Source organism: Mastigoproctus giganteus, chromosome 3, assembly GCF_048544385.1.
Source record: "Mastigoproctus giganteus isolate SK-2022 chromosome 3, ASM4854438v1, whole genome shotgun sequence".
Lineage (NCBI taxonomy): Eukaryota > Metazoa > Arthropoda > Arachnida > Uropygi > Thelyphonidae > Mastigoproctus > Mastigoproctus giganteus.
Genome location: NC_143577.1, coordinates 70,498,150 through 70,513,862, shown reverse-complemented (window position 1 = coordinate 70,513,862; position 15,713 = coordinate 70,498,150). Strand labels below are relative to the sequence as shown.

The following is a 15,713-nucleotide window of genomic DNA, read 5'->3' as shown; positions in this document are numbered from 1 at the left end:
AATTGTCCCATCTAAAAGGAGTGCACATGCTTTATGCCCAAAATAAGTGGAGTGACATGTCATTGTTAATATGTGTCTATTAGATATCATGATCGTCGAAGAGTAAAGGCGCCATCATCGATGATGATGGCACCTTTCCTCTTCGACATCTGGCTGGTAGCTGCATTGCGACAGTGGTGTTGCATCCTCTTGATACCTTCTTCACACTAGTAGAATCTAAGCTGCTGTTTGGAGAGTTTTTTCCGCAACGGCAGCTTAGGCCCAATTGCGGCAATCTAAGCTGAGAAAATTGCCGGATATAACTCAAGAAGTTCTTTTGAAACCACAAACTGGTCTGACACAATGGAGAAAATTATTAGCCAACTTGTAATTCAGTACGACTCGCGTCAAAATTCCCCACAAGCAGCACTAATAGCAAAAAGTAACATGCTCCAAATTATCAAGGAAAATATTTTTCTGCCCAGGAGGAAGGTGATGCCATTTATATAATGAAACCTGCCAAAGCTTCCAACTTTGATCTCATCGAATGGGAGGCAGTGAAAAGAACATGGAACATTGCTCCCGACTTTTTCCGTGACCTCTTCAACTCCTGCCTTTTTGACGATTCCTTCCTAGCCAGTTGGAAACCCGCCAACGTGAGATTAATCCTAAGGATCCATATGCTATCAACGGGTATTGCACTACCTACGGTGGGTATGGGATCTGTGCAAAAAAAGCGCATACAGATAACAGAATACGCACTACTCATAACACCAACTTTTTCAGGCTCGCTATGCAGCGTGTCTGTACGATCAGAGGACAAAGGTGGAGATCCGTATTTACCAGAATGCACACGCATGTACACCCTTAGTATAGATATATTTGAGAATGTATATAAATCATGTATATACATTAATTGTATATTTATCTTGGGAGGTACATAAAATTTGTGTATGTAAATAAATGAAATGCTATCCCTCCGCTGTCCCAGTATATGGTCCTCCTTATCCTAAAGAAGTCTTGGAGAAACTCTCCTGCAGACTTACTACCGAACCAAAGAACTCCAGAACAAAACCAATACAACTTCACTGTGGAGAAATTCACTATCGATGTTATCTTCCAAATCATCAAGATCAAAGAAGAATCGACATAAAATGTTCTTATAGTACAATAACTCGCCTAACATGAGGATTATCTGCATTGCTATTGATTATATTTCGTTGCCAAATCATTACTGTGATACCCATGAGAGTCATTTCAATAGCTTACTATTTAATAAGGTGTTCCAATTATCATCATTCTACTACTTCCATTTTATTCGTCATTATCATAATAAAGGCAACAGTAACCAAATATACACATATGACAGCCAGATGTGCTGTTCCCACTGTATATGAATGTACGTATTTTTAAATCTTTCTATGCCGTATAGGAGTATGTAACCATGTGTATAGTCCCTACAGAAAGCACAAACAGCAATAAACAATGGATTCTGAGGTTGTCTGAATTATACAATACACTTTATTTTCGTTTTGTATTACAGATACCTGAACAATAAAAGACTCCAATAAATTGCATTAAATACTATAAAGGCAAAAGGAAAACAAAGTCGAGATCCATAGTCAATAGAAGATGAATGAAATCGTGAGCTTCTTTTCTTAGTTATATCCTTCCAGGATATCTGCCTTTCTGTACCATATAAAAAGATGTTATGATCGAAATCATGGAAATCTGATGTTCCCTGAAAAAAAATAAGGGAAATACATTACAGGGAAAAAATAAAACATATTCAAAAATATATATATATAAATTTATGAAAACCCCAAACACACACGCACTTCTGAAAACCCCCCAAAGGCATTATAACCTATAATACTTGTACCGTGAGTGGGTTGAAAATTGAGAAGAAAAGATACTTATTAACATTAGACTTGACTTTTTGTAGACTAATTTTCCGAAAATACATGTGAAGGAAGGTTGTGGAAGAGACAGGGGAGAAGTTCAGAAGAGAGTGCCCATGGGAGTATCTACAGAAAAGGCATACAGCAGAGACAGAACATCCAGGAGACAGAGTGGAGAGACTTTGTAAGAGATGGGCCATTAATTAATCTGACTATCTTCTTTTGAGTGAGGTTTAGAAGTCTGGGAGAGAGGTTTTGGGGGACACCCCAGAACTTGCAAAGGAATCTGTTTGTGATATGCTTTTGCACAAAGCGATGTTACCGTCCTGAACAAGGTAAATGTTGGAAGTGATCACAGAGTTGTAATATGCACGCTTGATATAGATGTAAGAAAAGGACAAAAACTGACTCGAGTAAATAATGCGAAGGTCTGAGATAACAGAAAAGGAGAAAACAGTATGTACTGAATCTTAGGAACACGTTTGAGCTTCTGCAGACCTTTCAGAAAGATATCGACGAGGAATGCAACTTGATGAACCGAAGAAGCCAAATGAAGAGCATGATACACTGACAAGCACAAAATTGAGTATACTGAGTTATGCAAAGCCATTAGAAAGACACAGAGGATATAAAAAGATTTAATACAATAAAAGAAGAACAAGCATTAAGGAAAAACAAAAGGACGTAAATCAGCAATCAGTAGCAGTAATACAGAAAGACAAATGAATCTGAAGCACAGTGACGGTGTACTTATAAATAGCACAGAAAGCATAATTCAAATAACAGAAGTATTACATCAAGAGCAAGGGTATGATGGATCACAATTAGCAACACATACGACATACCCGATATCTTTCCTGAGGAGGTAGAATATGCATTAAATAAAATGAAGTCTTACTGTAGAATTGTTAAAAATTGGGAGGAGGAAAAGACATAACACAGAAACTGGCAAGACTCTTCCCAAAATACATTAGGAAATGTGTGACACCTAATGAGTGGAATAATGCAATCATAATTTAGCTGCATAAGAGAGGAGATAAATCAGAAATTGGAAATTATACACCAATCCACTTGTTGTCCCACATCCACAAGTTGTTCACAAGAGTCGTTACTAACAGATCAGAAAGAATACTTGATGCGAATCAACCGAAAGAGCAAACTGGCTTTAGAACAGGATTCTCAACTATCAATCGCCTTCACGTAATATCACAGCTAATGGAGAAAGCAAATGAATATAAAGATGCCATTATGCCTGGGATTTCTGGATTACGAAAAGGCATTTGATCCCATACAGCATAAGGCAATGAAACCATACATTATGATTTTGAAGAAAATGCTACCTCCTTTATTAGACTAGACAAAAACAGTAGCAAACTTAAAATTGAGAAAGGAATTCGACAAGACAACAATATATCCCAGGTTTCTACTGCTGCCCTTGAAGCTTTCAGAAGATTGTACTGGTAGCAGAAAGGAGTCCATATGAATGGCGGTGTACCTAAACCATTTGCAATTTTCATATGACATCGTAATCATAAGCCGCGATCCCAAAGAATTAGAGGAAAACCTTAATCAGTTATGCAGAATTAGTATGTGTTTCAGACTAAAGATGAAAATGGTTAAAAGTAGTGATGAACAAGTATGCCAAGGAGAGGTATATAATCATTGAAGGAACAGAAATTGAAAAGGTGAATTCATATACTTATCTAGGACGAGTCATTAGCTGTAATAATGACAAATGGCTGAAAGTAAAGAAAATAATAAATTTCGGATGTTTAGGATTCAGGAAATACAGTTGCATACTGAGGAGCAATATCCCAATTTATCTGAAATTGTAAAATAATGAACCAATGTATACTCCCCATCATGACTTATGGAAATGAAACTTGGGCACTCACCAAAAGAACCGAAAAGTAGCTGAAAACTACACAGCGAAGAATGGAACAAATTATATTAGGAAACAGACTGATGGATAAGAAGAGAAATGCATGGAGTAGGCAGCAAGCTCAAGTAAAGGACATTCTCATCAAAACTAAAAGAACTGAAGTGGACTTGGGCAGGTTACATAGCTCGAAGACATGACAGATGGACTAAGAAAATAACAGAATGGTACTCAAGAGGAGCTAAAAGAAAACCTGAAAGACAACGGAGATGGACAAATGAAATTCAAGAGTTCGTGGGCAGTAAATGGATGGCCATTGCACAAAACAGAAGGAATGGAAAGTTGCTGGAGAGGCCTTCGTCCTGCAGTGGATTGAAAATTTCCGATTATGATATGCCAAAGATTAAATGTCAGGGTGATCCCTAATAGAGATAGGTGTGATCTTGTCTAGAGATCAGAGAGTTATCGAAGGTAAGCATAGGAACAGTAAACTCCTTTTTGTGATATGTACGACAGAACTGAGTTTATAAAATTGCTGCTATGGATAAAGGGATGGTTGAGTGGGAGAAGACAGTGGTAATCAATAGACACTGCTCTTCGTGGACTAATGTTATTAGTGGAGTTCCCCAGGGTTCAGTGTTGGGTCCATTGTTGTTTTCTGTATTCATTAATGATATGGATGATGAGGAGCCCACCCTACCTCAGGAAGAATAGAAAAGGTTGTGAGGTCAAGTGACCCACAAAGTCAGATTGCCTAATAGCATGATCCTGCATTTGATAAGTCAAATGCCAGTCCCACTCCCAGAGGAGTATTTATGAGTTCCTGCACAAGTAGGAAAATCAGATATTGTCATACACCTTGAAGAGAAGAGGTGCCAGCAAGTGAGTGGGTCCCACAATGGGCAAGGGGCCCAGTGTCAAGCAATTTAATCTTCTTCATCCAAGGGTGACTTGTAGGCAATGAGCAGTGTCCCACACTGGGACTTGGATAATCTTCTCTTAAGGGATGAGAGGAGGCACATGGATTCATGAAGCTCAAGGATTGCTTGGAGTTCTTGTGGCTATTGTAGAAAAGTCCTTTTTGGGTTCGTGGGTTTGTCAGATAGCTACCTTTGTGAATGTCGAGAGATTCCTGTTAGGTCATGACAAAGATCAATATTCTGTTTGTGTTTTCTTTGATTCCATTCAGGATATGTTCTGTGAATTGAGTTTTGGGTTCATTATAAGATGGGGGTGCGTTGAACAGTTTGCTGTAGGTGAATTTGACGCATTTCAAATACAGTCTGGGCAAAAGTAGTGAAGGCTTTGTAGTTGGTTTCGTCAATTATGTAGAGGTGTTCCTGCCCACTGGGTATATTTCCAGTTTTGGTGATTAGGAGACTTCTGGGTAAATCATAAAGAGGGCAATTATACATGAGGTGAATCCAGTCTTCATTGTCACCGCATGTGCAGAGAGGAGAATCGGTGAGACCCAGGGCATGCAGCTTGGCCCGAAACGATCCATGACCAGTGAGGAAGAAGGAGACGTGAAGGCCTGGTGAGTACCACGGAGGAGGTTTTGGTGCAGTTATCATAACTTGTGGAAGAAATCTTTTAGTTGTTTCACCTTTGGTTGTTTGCTCCCAAGATCTTTGCCAATGCTGGAAGAGCTTAGAATAAATCTGTTTCATTTCGTTTTTTGGATCGTTAGCTAGATCGAGTGTTATATCCAGAATGGTGGTGGGAATTCCTCTCTTTATGCGGTATGCAAGGCCGCGACGAATAACCTCCAGGTCCAGAGGAAGAGTGCCTGCTAAGACCTGCAGGGCAGGATTACTGACTGTGCGGCATGCTCTAGTCACAGTGAGTAGGATATTGCGTTGAATTGTATGTAGCTTTGCTTTATTACGTGCAATGATGGCACGAGGGAACCATATGGCTGCACCATAGCACACAGCTGGTAAGAAGATGGTTTTATAAAGTAGCATGAGAGTCCTCCTCTTCAAACCCCAGTCTGCTCTGCTAATTCTTACGATCATGGCAGTATAACGACGTATTTTATTGGAGAGGTAATTAAGATGAGGTAAGAATGTTAATCGGGAGTCGAAGGTTACTCCTAGATATTTTAGTTCTGTTTTGAGTTGCAATGTCTGCCCAGAGATTTTAATTTGGGGTGGTCTTATGTCCAAGGATCCTTTGAGGAGGATAGTCCGTTTTTTCCCCAGAGATGACTAACTTGTGGTTGTTTGCCCAATTTTGGAGGATCGTTAAGGCAGGGGAGGCAATTTGCTCAAGCTGAGTTCTAGAATCAGCTTTGATAAGGAGGATGAGGTCATCTGCATAGGCCATGCAGTCCACAGGACCCAAATCCATAAGAAGAAATTCATCTAGTATCAAGTTCCAGAAGTAGGGCCCAAGAACCGAGCCCTGTGGACACCCTCTAACAACTGGTCGGGAGGTTTTCTGAAAATTTGTTTGAACAGTGACTGAGCGGTTGAAGAGGTAGTTCTGGAGACAGCGGTAGAGGTTGAGTGGAATATCGATTTGACGTAATCTCCTGACAATGCTGGGCCACCAGATGGAATCGAAGGCACCAGCAAAGTCAATGGAAATAGCCAGTAGATATTTTTCTGTGGTTGAGTTTGCTGTGTTGAGCAGATTGTTCATAGCATCTTCAGTGGAGCATCCTGGCTTAAAGCCATACTGCTTTGGAGAGTCTAAGTTGGCTGTCTGGTAGTAGGTGGATAATCTGGATTGAAGCAGCCGCTCCATTACCTTTCCCAAGACCGGGAGAAGAGCAATGGGGCGGTAAGATTTGGGTAGAGTAGGATCTTTATCTGGACCTTTTAGGATGAGTCGAAGCACTGCCTGTTTCCAAGAATCAGGGAAAATTCCTTTCGCAAGGCATTTGTTGAATAGTGCTAATAGGTGGTTTGGGAGATGTGTTGCTGCTTTCTTGATGACCTCAACCTCAATATTATCATGACCAGGGCATTTATTCATTTTTGTTCTGTCAAGTGCTTTGTTCATTTCCTCAGAGGTGAAAGGAGGTTCTATTTTATTGTTGGAGAAGGCCTGGTTGTCTTGTTTAATTTGCTTTTGTTCATCATTGAGGGGACTCTCATCAGTCTGAAGTAGGGCATTCAGAATATTATTCATGGATTCAGCCCATGTGTGTGTTGGATTGCCATCAGGAGTCAGGGTTGCATTTAACATCTCTCCCCTGGGCAGCTTGTTCATAACAATGCGATAAACGACCCCCCAAGGATCTGCGTTACCAGTGGTTGTCACAAGGTTCTGCCAAGACACTTTCTTTTTCTGCCGAATGAGGCTTGTGTAGTCGTTACGATATCTTCTATATGCTTCCCGTAGAGCCTGGACCTCAGGAGGCCAGGAGTGCCTCGCTCTCTGGAAGGCTTTTCGGGCAGTGTGGACTTGCCGCCTTAGGTTTTCTAGTTCCCTGCACCACCACGGGACAGCTTTTAGGTGCTTATGACGTTTTTTCATAGTTCTCTCACATGCTTGTTGGAGTGTGCTTGTTAGGAGGGAGAGGTGCTCCTGTGGATCAAGATGGTTTAGTTGGGATGTATCCATTTGTAGCTTTGATTTTATATTGTCCTTGAAGGCATTCCAGTCAGCTGTTTTGGTGGAGTATCTGATGATATCGTGGTAGGTGGGAGGAGTACTATCAAGTTGTCTAGATAGATGGAAGGAGATGGCCCTGTGGTCTGAGGTGGTCCAGGCCTCATGAACCATCCATGATGAGAACTTTTAACGGTATATTGAAAGGTACATTGGTTGAACGGTACATAGTGGCATAGTGTTTTGTGAAAGGCGCCACCTGTGGTTTCCCACATCTTCACCATGGTACTTTGTGAAGAAATACAGAATCTCTGTAAAAGCCAGAAAAAGTGTAATGTCTGGTTTCTGTCAGAGTAGTGTTATGTTTTGTTGTTGTGTCTCTGGCTGCTTGGCCGCAGAGCCCCTAGTGGGACCCCACGTTGCCCGCCACCACCACTGGGAGGTGAGCCAGGCTGCCCATTATACTCTGGCTGGCCTTTGCCAGGGTTGCCTAAGCTTCCTGACAAAGGTCAAGTGAAAAAAAAAAAATAAAAATAATAAAATAAAATAAAAAAAAAAATAAAATAATAAATAAATAAATAAATAAAAAAATAAAAATAAAAAATAATAAATAAATAAAAATAATAATAAAAAATAAAAAGTGGGGGGGGGGGAGGAAAACAGAGCAGGAGTACGAGTTAGAAGGAACAGAAAGAGGGAAAGGAGGACGGACTGAAGTTAAGGAGCAGTCCGCTCTTTGTGAGGTGAAAATAGGGATCTGGGGGTGGGAGTTAAAGTAGCAGGGGACAGGTGCCCCTGCCTGATCTCCAGAGGCCAATGGACTCTGTATCCCGCACTCAGGAGTTCTCCAGAGTGCCACCAATCCCGAACCAGAACGGTGCCGGCTGATCCTACCCTATAAGGGGTTTGCAGCAGTATCCCGCACTCGATGAGTGCCAGCAGTCCCGCACCAGAATGGTACCAGCAGTGTTCCTACCCTTAAAGGATTTGCAAGTTGTCAAGGCAGTGTCCTCTAGCGGAGAAGGAGCTAACCCACGCCAGTCTGATTCAGGCCTTGGGCAGCATGATCCAATGTTGTTCTCATTTCAGCAAACTTGGCTAGCCTCAGTGCGAAGATTTCCTGCGCATACACAGTTAGTGCCCTGTATGTGTTTTCATCGAGCAGCAGCGAGGACTCTTGGTTTCGTGGATTCCTTTGAATTGCGGTAGCAAACTTGATTCTACTGTTGTCATAGGCAGGGCACTCATACATGAGATGCCCCCAGGACTCTTTTTCTCCACAATGGCACCGCGGGTCTCTTTCAATCCCCATAGCTGTGAGTTTCTGACGGAAGGGGCCGTGTCCAGTGATGATAAACGTCATGTGCAGACCAGGTGAGAACCATGGAGGGGGCTCTGGGTGAGTATGGTTTATAGTTGGGAGGAATCGCCTCGTGATGTCTCCTTTCTGTGTGGTTTCCCAGCTCTGTTGCCATATCGCTTGTAGGTGTTGGGTGATTCTCCTCTTCTCTATCTTGGGGTCATTTGCAAGATCCAGCTGGAGATTTACTATTTCAGCTGGTGTTCCTTTCCTAAGGTGGTAATATAGGCCTCGCCTGACTACTTCTAGGTAGAGTGGCTGACAACCTGTTAGAACTTGCAAGGCAGGGGTGCTAACAGTGCGGCACGCCCTACTAATTGATAGCAGCATGAACCTTTGAATTGTATCCAGCTTCTGTTTGTTTTTTGATAGTATAGCTTGTCTATACCAGGTGGAGGCACCATAGCAGACAATCGGGACATATACTGCTTTGTATATGAGGGTCAGAGCTTTGTGCTTCAGGCCCCAGTCGGCTCTGCTCACCCTCCTGATCATGGCGGCATACTTCCGGATTTTGGTGGCTAAATATTTCAGGTGGTTATGGAAATTAAGACCTGAGTCAATGTAAATACCTAAGTATTTAACCTCTGTGTACAGTCGGATGGGGGTGAAGTTTAATTTCATCGTAGGTGGTCTTCTAATTTGTAGTCTGCCCTTGAGGAGAATGGATTTTGTTTTTTCTGCCGAGATGGTAAGGTTGTGCAAGGCTGCCCAGTTCTGGAGCTTCACAAGCGCCGCATTTGCGTACATGTGGACATGTGTTTTTGTAATGGGCGGCACCTAGAACGTCAGTTCATCTCCGCCTCGTATCTCTGTGAAGAACAGTACCACTGTAGAAGGGCCAGAAATAAGTAGTGTATGTTTGTGTGTATTATGTGTGTGTTCTGTTGTTGTGTCTGACCGCTTGGCTACCCAGAATCATCAGTCACCTGGACAGATGATTCTGGGTACTCGTCCACACCACGGGAAGGTGGGCCAGTCTCAATGGAGCTCGCACTGTCTCAATTCGAGACTCTGACCCACCTGATGTTGGCAAAAGATGGGCCAGATTCCTCTGGGGGCCCACTCCAGAGGAGAGAAAAAAAAAAAAAAAGGATTTCCCGTGGTGTTAAAAAAAAAAAAAAATAAATAAATAAATAAATAAAATAAATAATAAACAAATAAATAAAAAGTAAATGAATAAATAAATAAATAGAAAATAAATGAATAAACTAATAAAAAAAAAATAAAATAAAAATAAAAATAAATAAATAAAAAATAAATAAAAATAAATATAAAAAAAAAAAAAAAAAAATTTGGGAATGTTGCTCCCTATTGAGTAGCTTCACCAGACAAAGAAGTAGAATTATTCGTAGACGTATAACAAATTCTTCTTCTTGTGAAAACATCGGATGCAAACTGCTGAAGAGCAACATAAGAATTCTTGTCTCCCACCAGCAAAGTTTCATGCCCATGAGAGAGTGTAGAAACTGACGAACGAAGAACATCTCTAAAGTCATTATACAGCGGACATTCAAATAAAATGTGGCTCCAATTTTCATTTTCCCCGCATTGACAAGCTTCCGTCCTAGAAAGACCAAAACGACATAGTTTTTCGTTAAGAGATCCATGTCCCGTTAAGAGGAAGGATGTATATAAATCCAAAGAGAACCAGACAGGTTTCTGCTTTACACAAAAGGTCACCTCAGGGAAAAAAGTCCTAGTAACAGATCCGACAGATGACGTATCCCAGCGTGTCTGCCATAGATTTATCATTTCATTCCACAAACGATTACGTTCTTGCTTAATATCTGAATTAATGTTCAGAACCAAACCCATAAATTCAGTTGATAGTTGGTTTTTTAACCTATAACAAAGACCTCTGTAAGCAACGTGAAGGTCCAATGGCAATACACCTGCAAGAACCTGCAGTGCAGAAGTTGAAACAGTACGACAAGCTCTTAACATACATAATAATATTGTGCGTTGCATAGTAGCCAACTTCAATCGAAATTTAACAGTTCTAAGCCTGTGAAACCATACACCTGCCGCATAAGTAGCCATAGGAAGGAATACGGCATTATAATAAATTCTCATGGTACGTCTAGAGCTGGAGCTCTAGACGTACCATGAGATATTTATTATAATATCTATAATATTAATAATAATAATAATGGTAATATAGGCCTCGCCTGACTACTTCTAGGTAGAGTGGCTGACAACCTGTTAGAACTTGCAAGGCAGGGGTGCTAACAGTGCGGCACGCCCTACTAATTGATAGCAGCATGAACCTTTGAATTGTATCCAGCTTCTGTTTGTTTTTTGATAGTATAGCTTGTCTATACCAGGTGGAGGCACCATAGCAGACAATCGGGACATATACTGCTTTGTATATGAGGGTCAGAGCTTTGTGCTTCAGGCCCCAGTCGGCTCTGCTCACCCTCCTGATCATGGCGGCATACTTCCGGATTTTGGTGGCTAGATATTTCAGGTGGTTATGGAAATTAAGACCTGAGTCAATGTAAATACCTAAGTATTTAACCTCTGTGTACAGTCGGATGGGGGTGAAGTTTAATTTCATCGTAGGTGGTCTTCTAATTTGTAGTCTGCCCTTGAGGAGAATGGATTTTGTTTTTTCTGCCGAGATGGTAAGGTTGTGCAAGGCTGCCCAGTTCTGGAGCTTCACAAGCGCCGCATTTGCGTACATTGAAAGACCGAAATGTGGGCGAATTTAATTTGGATGATATTAAATTTTGGCCTATGGGGTATAGCCACTGCCTCCTCCCCTACCGCCGAGGGAAGGGGAAAGAAAGATGGGCCCAGCAAGAGTGCCGCCACCCGATTGCCATTATGGCTGGCATATGCAGAAAGCTCTGCGGTTTCATTGGGCTCGTTGGAATTCAGCCGAGTAGAAAGTCGCTCATGAGACTGCGTCCTGTCCGGGGGAGGTCCAGGAGCGAGAGTGCAATAGCACACGCTCTTTGAGTAGACAGGGGTTCAAGCTCCCGACTGCTAAATACGGTCGATCTGCCAAACCGCCGTGAATCAGCGTGGCAGATTATGGTCCATTTCCCTCAACCTGAATTGTTGAGGAGGCTTCCATCTAAACATTCATAAATAAACAGCCAGGCCAGGAGAGTTGATTGACGTCTGTCGGGGACGAGGAAACAGTTGTGACAAGTTGGAAAGGTGGAGTCAAAGGGGAAGATATGGAGGACTAAGGCACCATGGCAAAAGGAATAGGAACCCACTAGTGTTGGAAGCAATGAGAAGAGAAAAAAAAATTGGAAGACCAAGAATTTATCTTAAAATACAAACACACTGAAAAATATTTAAACTCCATTCTCCTAATAAGGGTTGTTCCACTACTTTAAGAATTAGGTGTAAATCACAGCTTGCTGCAAATTTGGTTAATGGCTTTCTTAATGTAAGCACACCGGACGACAACCAAACGCTATTTTTTACTTTCGAAGGTGTGCCAATGCAAACTTCTAAACTTTAAGTGGGCCTTATTTGGTATATCTGCAGTATTGATTTCTTTAATTTATTCGTAACTTGTGTCTGGTACGCACACACACAAACAATGTGATAGCAGCTAAACTTGAAGTAGACATTCACTTATATTGATTTATTTTTTTATAAAATATGTGACGTGGTCACAAGCAGTCTTACTAACAGGACGCGGTAAAATTACGTAAGAGAACTGGGAAATAAAGGCTTCCCCAGCGCTGAGGGTATACGAATAAGGCAGGGGTTTCTATCCTAATTCTTTACATAAATTCGCTTCCTGTTAAAGTGCTCTCCAGCTGCCTGTGAACTCGTCAGATAAAACATTCACACACACACACACACACACACACACACTATTCATTCATAAAAAAAACTGTAAAACAGCTATTTCGTACGAAATAAGATTCGTAGATATGATTGTCTCACCTCTTTCTGATTTTCGGACTGTGCAATGAACTTGACAGCAGTTATTTCTAGAATACTAGCACCCACAAAAGCCATACAACTCACCATCCATATATCAATCGCCTAAGGAGTAAAAATACAGTTATAAAAGTACTGAACACTGATTTTCAAAATGAGATAAAAACTATTTAATATGTAGAATAAAGCTTCACTCCAAAATTTATCCTACATAAATATTTAGGCGCTGAAATCCGGGGATCATATGAATATCAGTTACAGCATTTCGTTTTCTGAATATAATTATAGTCCTACTGTCACGAGAATGAACTCAGGTCACCGCCATATATAGTCTATATAAGAACCCCAAGGACCCACATGTTGTGCGGGCGCGCTCTCTCGCTCTCATTTTTTTTTTTTTTTTTTTTTGGCTGGTGCAGCATAAGCCTCAGGCTTCCTTGCACCATATAGCTAATAATAATAATAATGAGATCGAAGCTATGACAGAAGGAGAGACCTACAAATACCTAGGGATGATGCAGGCTGAGCAGTTGGAACACAAGAAAATCAAGAAGTGCCTGACCGAAAAATATCAGAGACTCAGAAGCCTGCTGAAAGCAAAATTGAATGAAGCGAACACAGTTAACGCCCTAACATAAACACCTATGCAGCTTCAGTAATAACATACACATTCAGGGTCATAGATTGGACTAATACCGAGCTAGAAGATATCGTGCGAAAGACAAGGATGACCAAGAGTCGCCAACACCACCCGAAGTCAGCAGTGGAGAGAATAACAATACCTCAGCAAGAGGGAGGAAAGGGCCTGATAGACCTGACAGAACAACACAAAACAGCGATAGTTAACCTGAAGGATTACTTCGAGAACAACACAGCACCACTCCACAGGCCATAAGGAAGATAGATAAGTGGTATACTCCACTCAACCTAGGCGAGGAAAACCCTCCCGCCCAAACAGTACAGGAAACGAAGATATAAAGATGGGCAAAGAAGACACTCCATGGCAGACACTACAATGACCTCCATCAAGATCACATCGATAACATTGCTTCCAATGCATGGCTCACAAGCGGGACGCTCTTCCGAGACTGAAGGATTCATGCTGGCCATCCAAGACCAGGTAATCAACACCAGAAACTAGAAAATACATCGCAAAGGAGCCATGTGTCATTTGACATCGCAAATGTCACATGTCGACGATGCCACTTGGCCTCAGAAACGATCCAACACATCACCGCGTGATGCAATGTGATCACCCAGACCGAGTACACTCATAGACACGACCAGGTAGCCATGATAATACATCAGAAGCTAGTGAGGAAATACCAGTTGACCAAAGAAAGTGTACCATACTACAAGTACGAACCCCAGGCAGTACTAGAGACCTGAATCCACAAGCTGTACTGGGATCGCGCTATAATAAAGGATAAGACCATCCCGCAAAACAGACCAGACATAACCCTTGTGGACAAGATGGAAAAGGCTACCTACCTGATTGATAGGTAGATAGAACACGAACCTGAGATCAAGGTGATGTGGAATATGCAAGAAGTATCAACCATCCCAATCATAGTGTCAACTACAGGTATGGTACCAAAGACTGTACATAGCAGCCTAGCAGCAATAGGTCTCCCAGAGAACACCTACAAGGAACTTCAGAAAGTCGCAATCCTGAACACCTGTAGGATAGTCAGATTTCCTCGACCGACAGTAACACCCGACATTACAACCACCCTGTGTACTTCGCAGAAGTACCCGTCATGGAGTGGAACCCCCAATCAGGGAGAAATAATATAAAAGCAACAACAATAATAATAACAAAGCTTTCAAACGTTCCAAGCACCAATTATAATGCATTGTGCATCAAGCAAATGGACACTGCGCATTATGCTGCAGCTCTTCCGTAAAATCCGATGCTAAGGTGGTAGTATTCGATAAAGATAAACAAGTAATTTAAATGATACAGGAGAACAAACAGACAGCGCATGACTAGGGAAGGGGTGCCATTTGAGAACAGGCGTGAAAGTGTTGCTGATGCAAGAACAATAGGACCGTGAAACGGAATTACCAAGCGTTTCTTTCGATCTAAGCCACCGTTAGAAAGTAAACTAGGAAATAGTGGCTTCCAGTGTTCGCGTCAGGACGACTGAATTTTGGATAAGCTGTAAATATTTAGCAGAGATGTGAACACGAAAATGAGTGTTTTGGAGGTAACCAAGCAAACATGAAAGGTCATACTGTCGTATGAAAAAAAAAAAAAAGAAATTTCTAGAGAAGGGTTGGTTTGTGCGCTAGGGAGACGGCTGTGGTGAGATGTTTTAGCAAATAGGAAGGAATGAAAAATTAAACAGTATGGGAATTCGTTGGAGTCCTTGGGGGAGGCATTCCAAACTTGAGGGAAAGAGTAAAGTTCGGGGGGAATAATTTGAGCAAGTGTCCATTCTGTATCTGACTTCTGTGGTCGAGAAGAGAAGGTAGTGAGTTTGCAGGTTGAAGTGGTAGTAGATTTTTTGTTGGTCAGAGTTCACATCTCGTGGTAACAAGATGAAGAAAAAAACCAAAAGAACGTGAGAGAAAGGAAGCCTGGTCCGGCAACGGAGGGCAGTGCTAGGCAGTGAAAGCAGTGGTAAAGTTTTAGGTAAACGTGCAAGAAAGAAAGCCTGGTCCGGCATCGGAAGGCAGTGTACCCAAGAAATGGAAGAAAGCCTGTCTGCCACGAAGGAAGCCTGAACGCAAGGAAATTGGAAGCAGAGGCCATTCCGGAACATAAGTCTGTTCCTGTTTTTTTTTTTTTTTTTTTTTCCCCCTCGAATCCTGAACTCAAGGACTCATAACCTAGCTCAGTAAAAAATTGAGTGATAGTCCTTTTAAAAAAAGGAAAATTCCTGTTGTATTAGGCAAGTTAATTACTAAGATTGAGATAATTTGTTATGAATGTTAATGAAATAATGTAAGGGTGGTACAGGAGTAATAAAAAGAAAGTGATAGTATAAAGGAATTAGTTGAGAAATTATATTTATAGGGGTAGCACTGTAAGGATATGTTAATCTATATCATTAAATTAGGCCAGGTGCTAACACTAGATAACATACCAGATGAGGTGTAAAGAGAAAGAAATTTT

General features: G+C 41.5%; 1 protein-coding gene across 1 annotated transcript in view; it reads right to left on the bottom strand.

The window, feature by feature from the left end:
* Positions 1 to 79: 79 nt before the first annotated feature.
* The window catches only part of LOC150088072 (glycine receptor subunit alpha-2-like), a 39,017-nt gene continuing 23,383 nt past the window's right edge, over positions 80 to 15,713 (bottom strand). Inside the window, exons 5-7 of the mRNA XM_090370004.1 lie at positions 12,596 to 12,697; positions 1,527 to 1,720; positions 80 to 275 (exon numbers count right to left, since the gene is read on the bottom strand). Coding sequence (XP_090226130.1) covers positions 80 to 275; positions 1,527 to 1,720; positions 12,596 to 12,697 — 492 coding nt within the window. The remainder of the gene's footprint in view (positions 276 to 1,526; positions 1,721 to 12,595; positions 12,698 to 15,713) is intronic.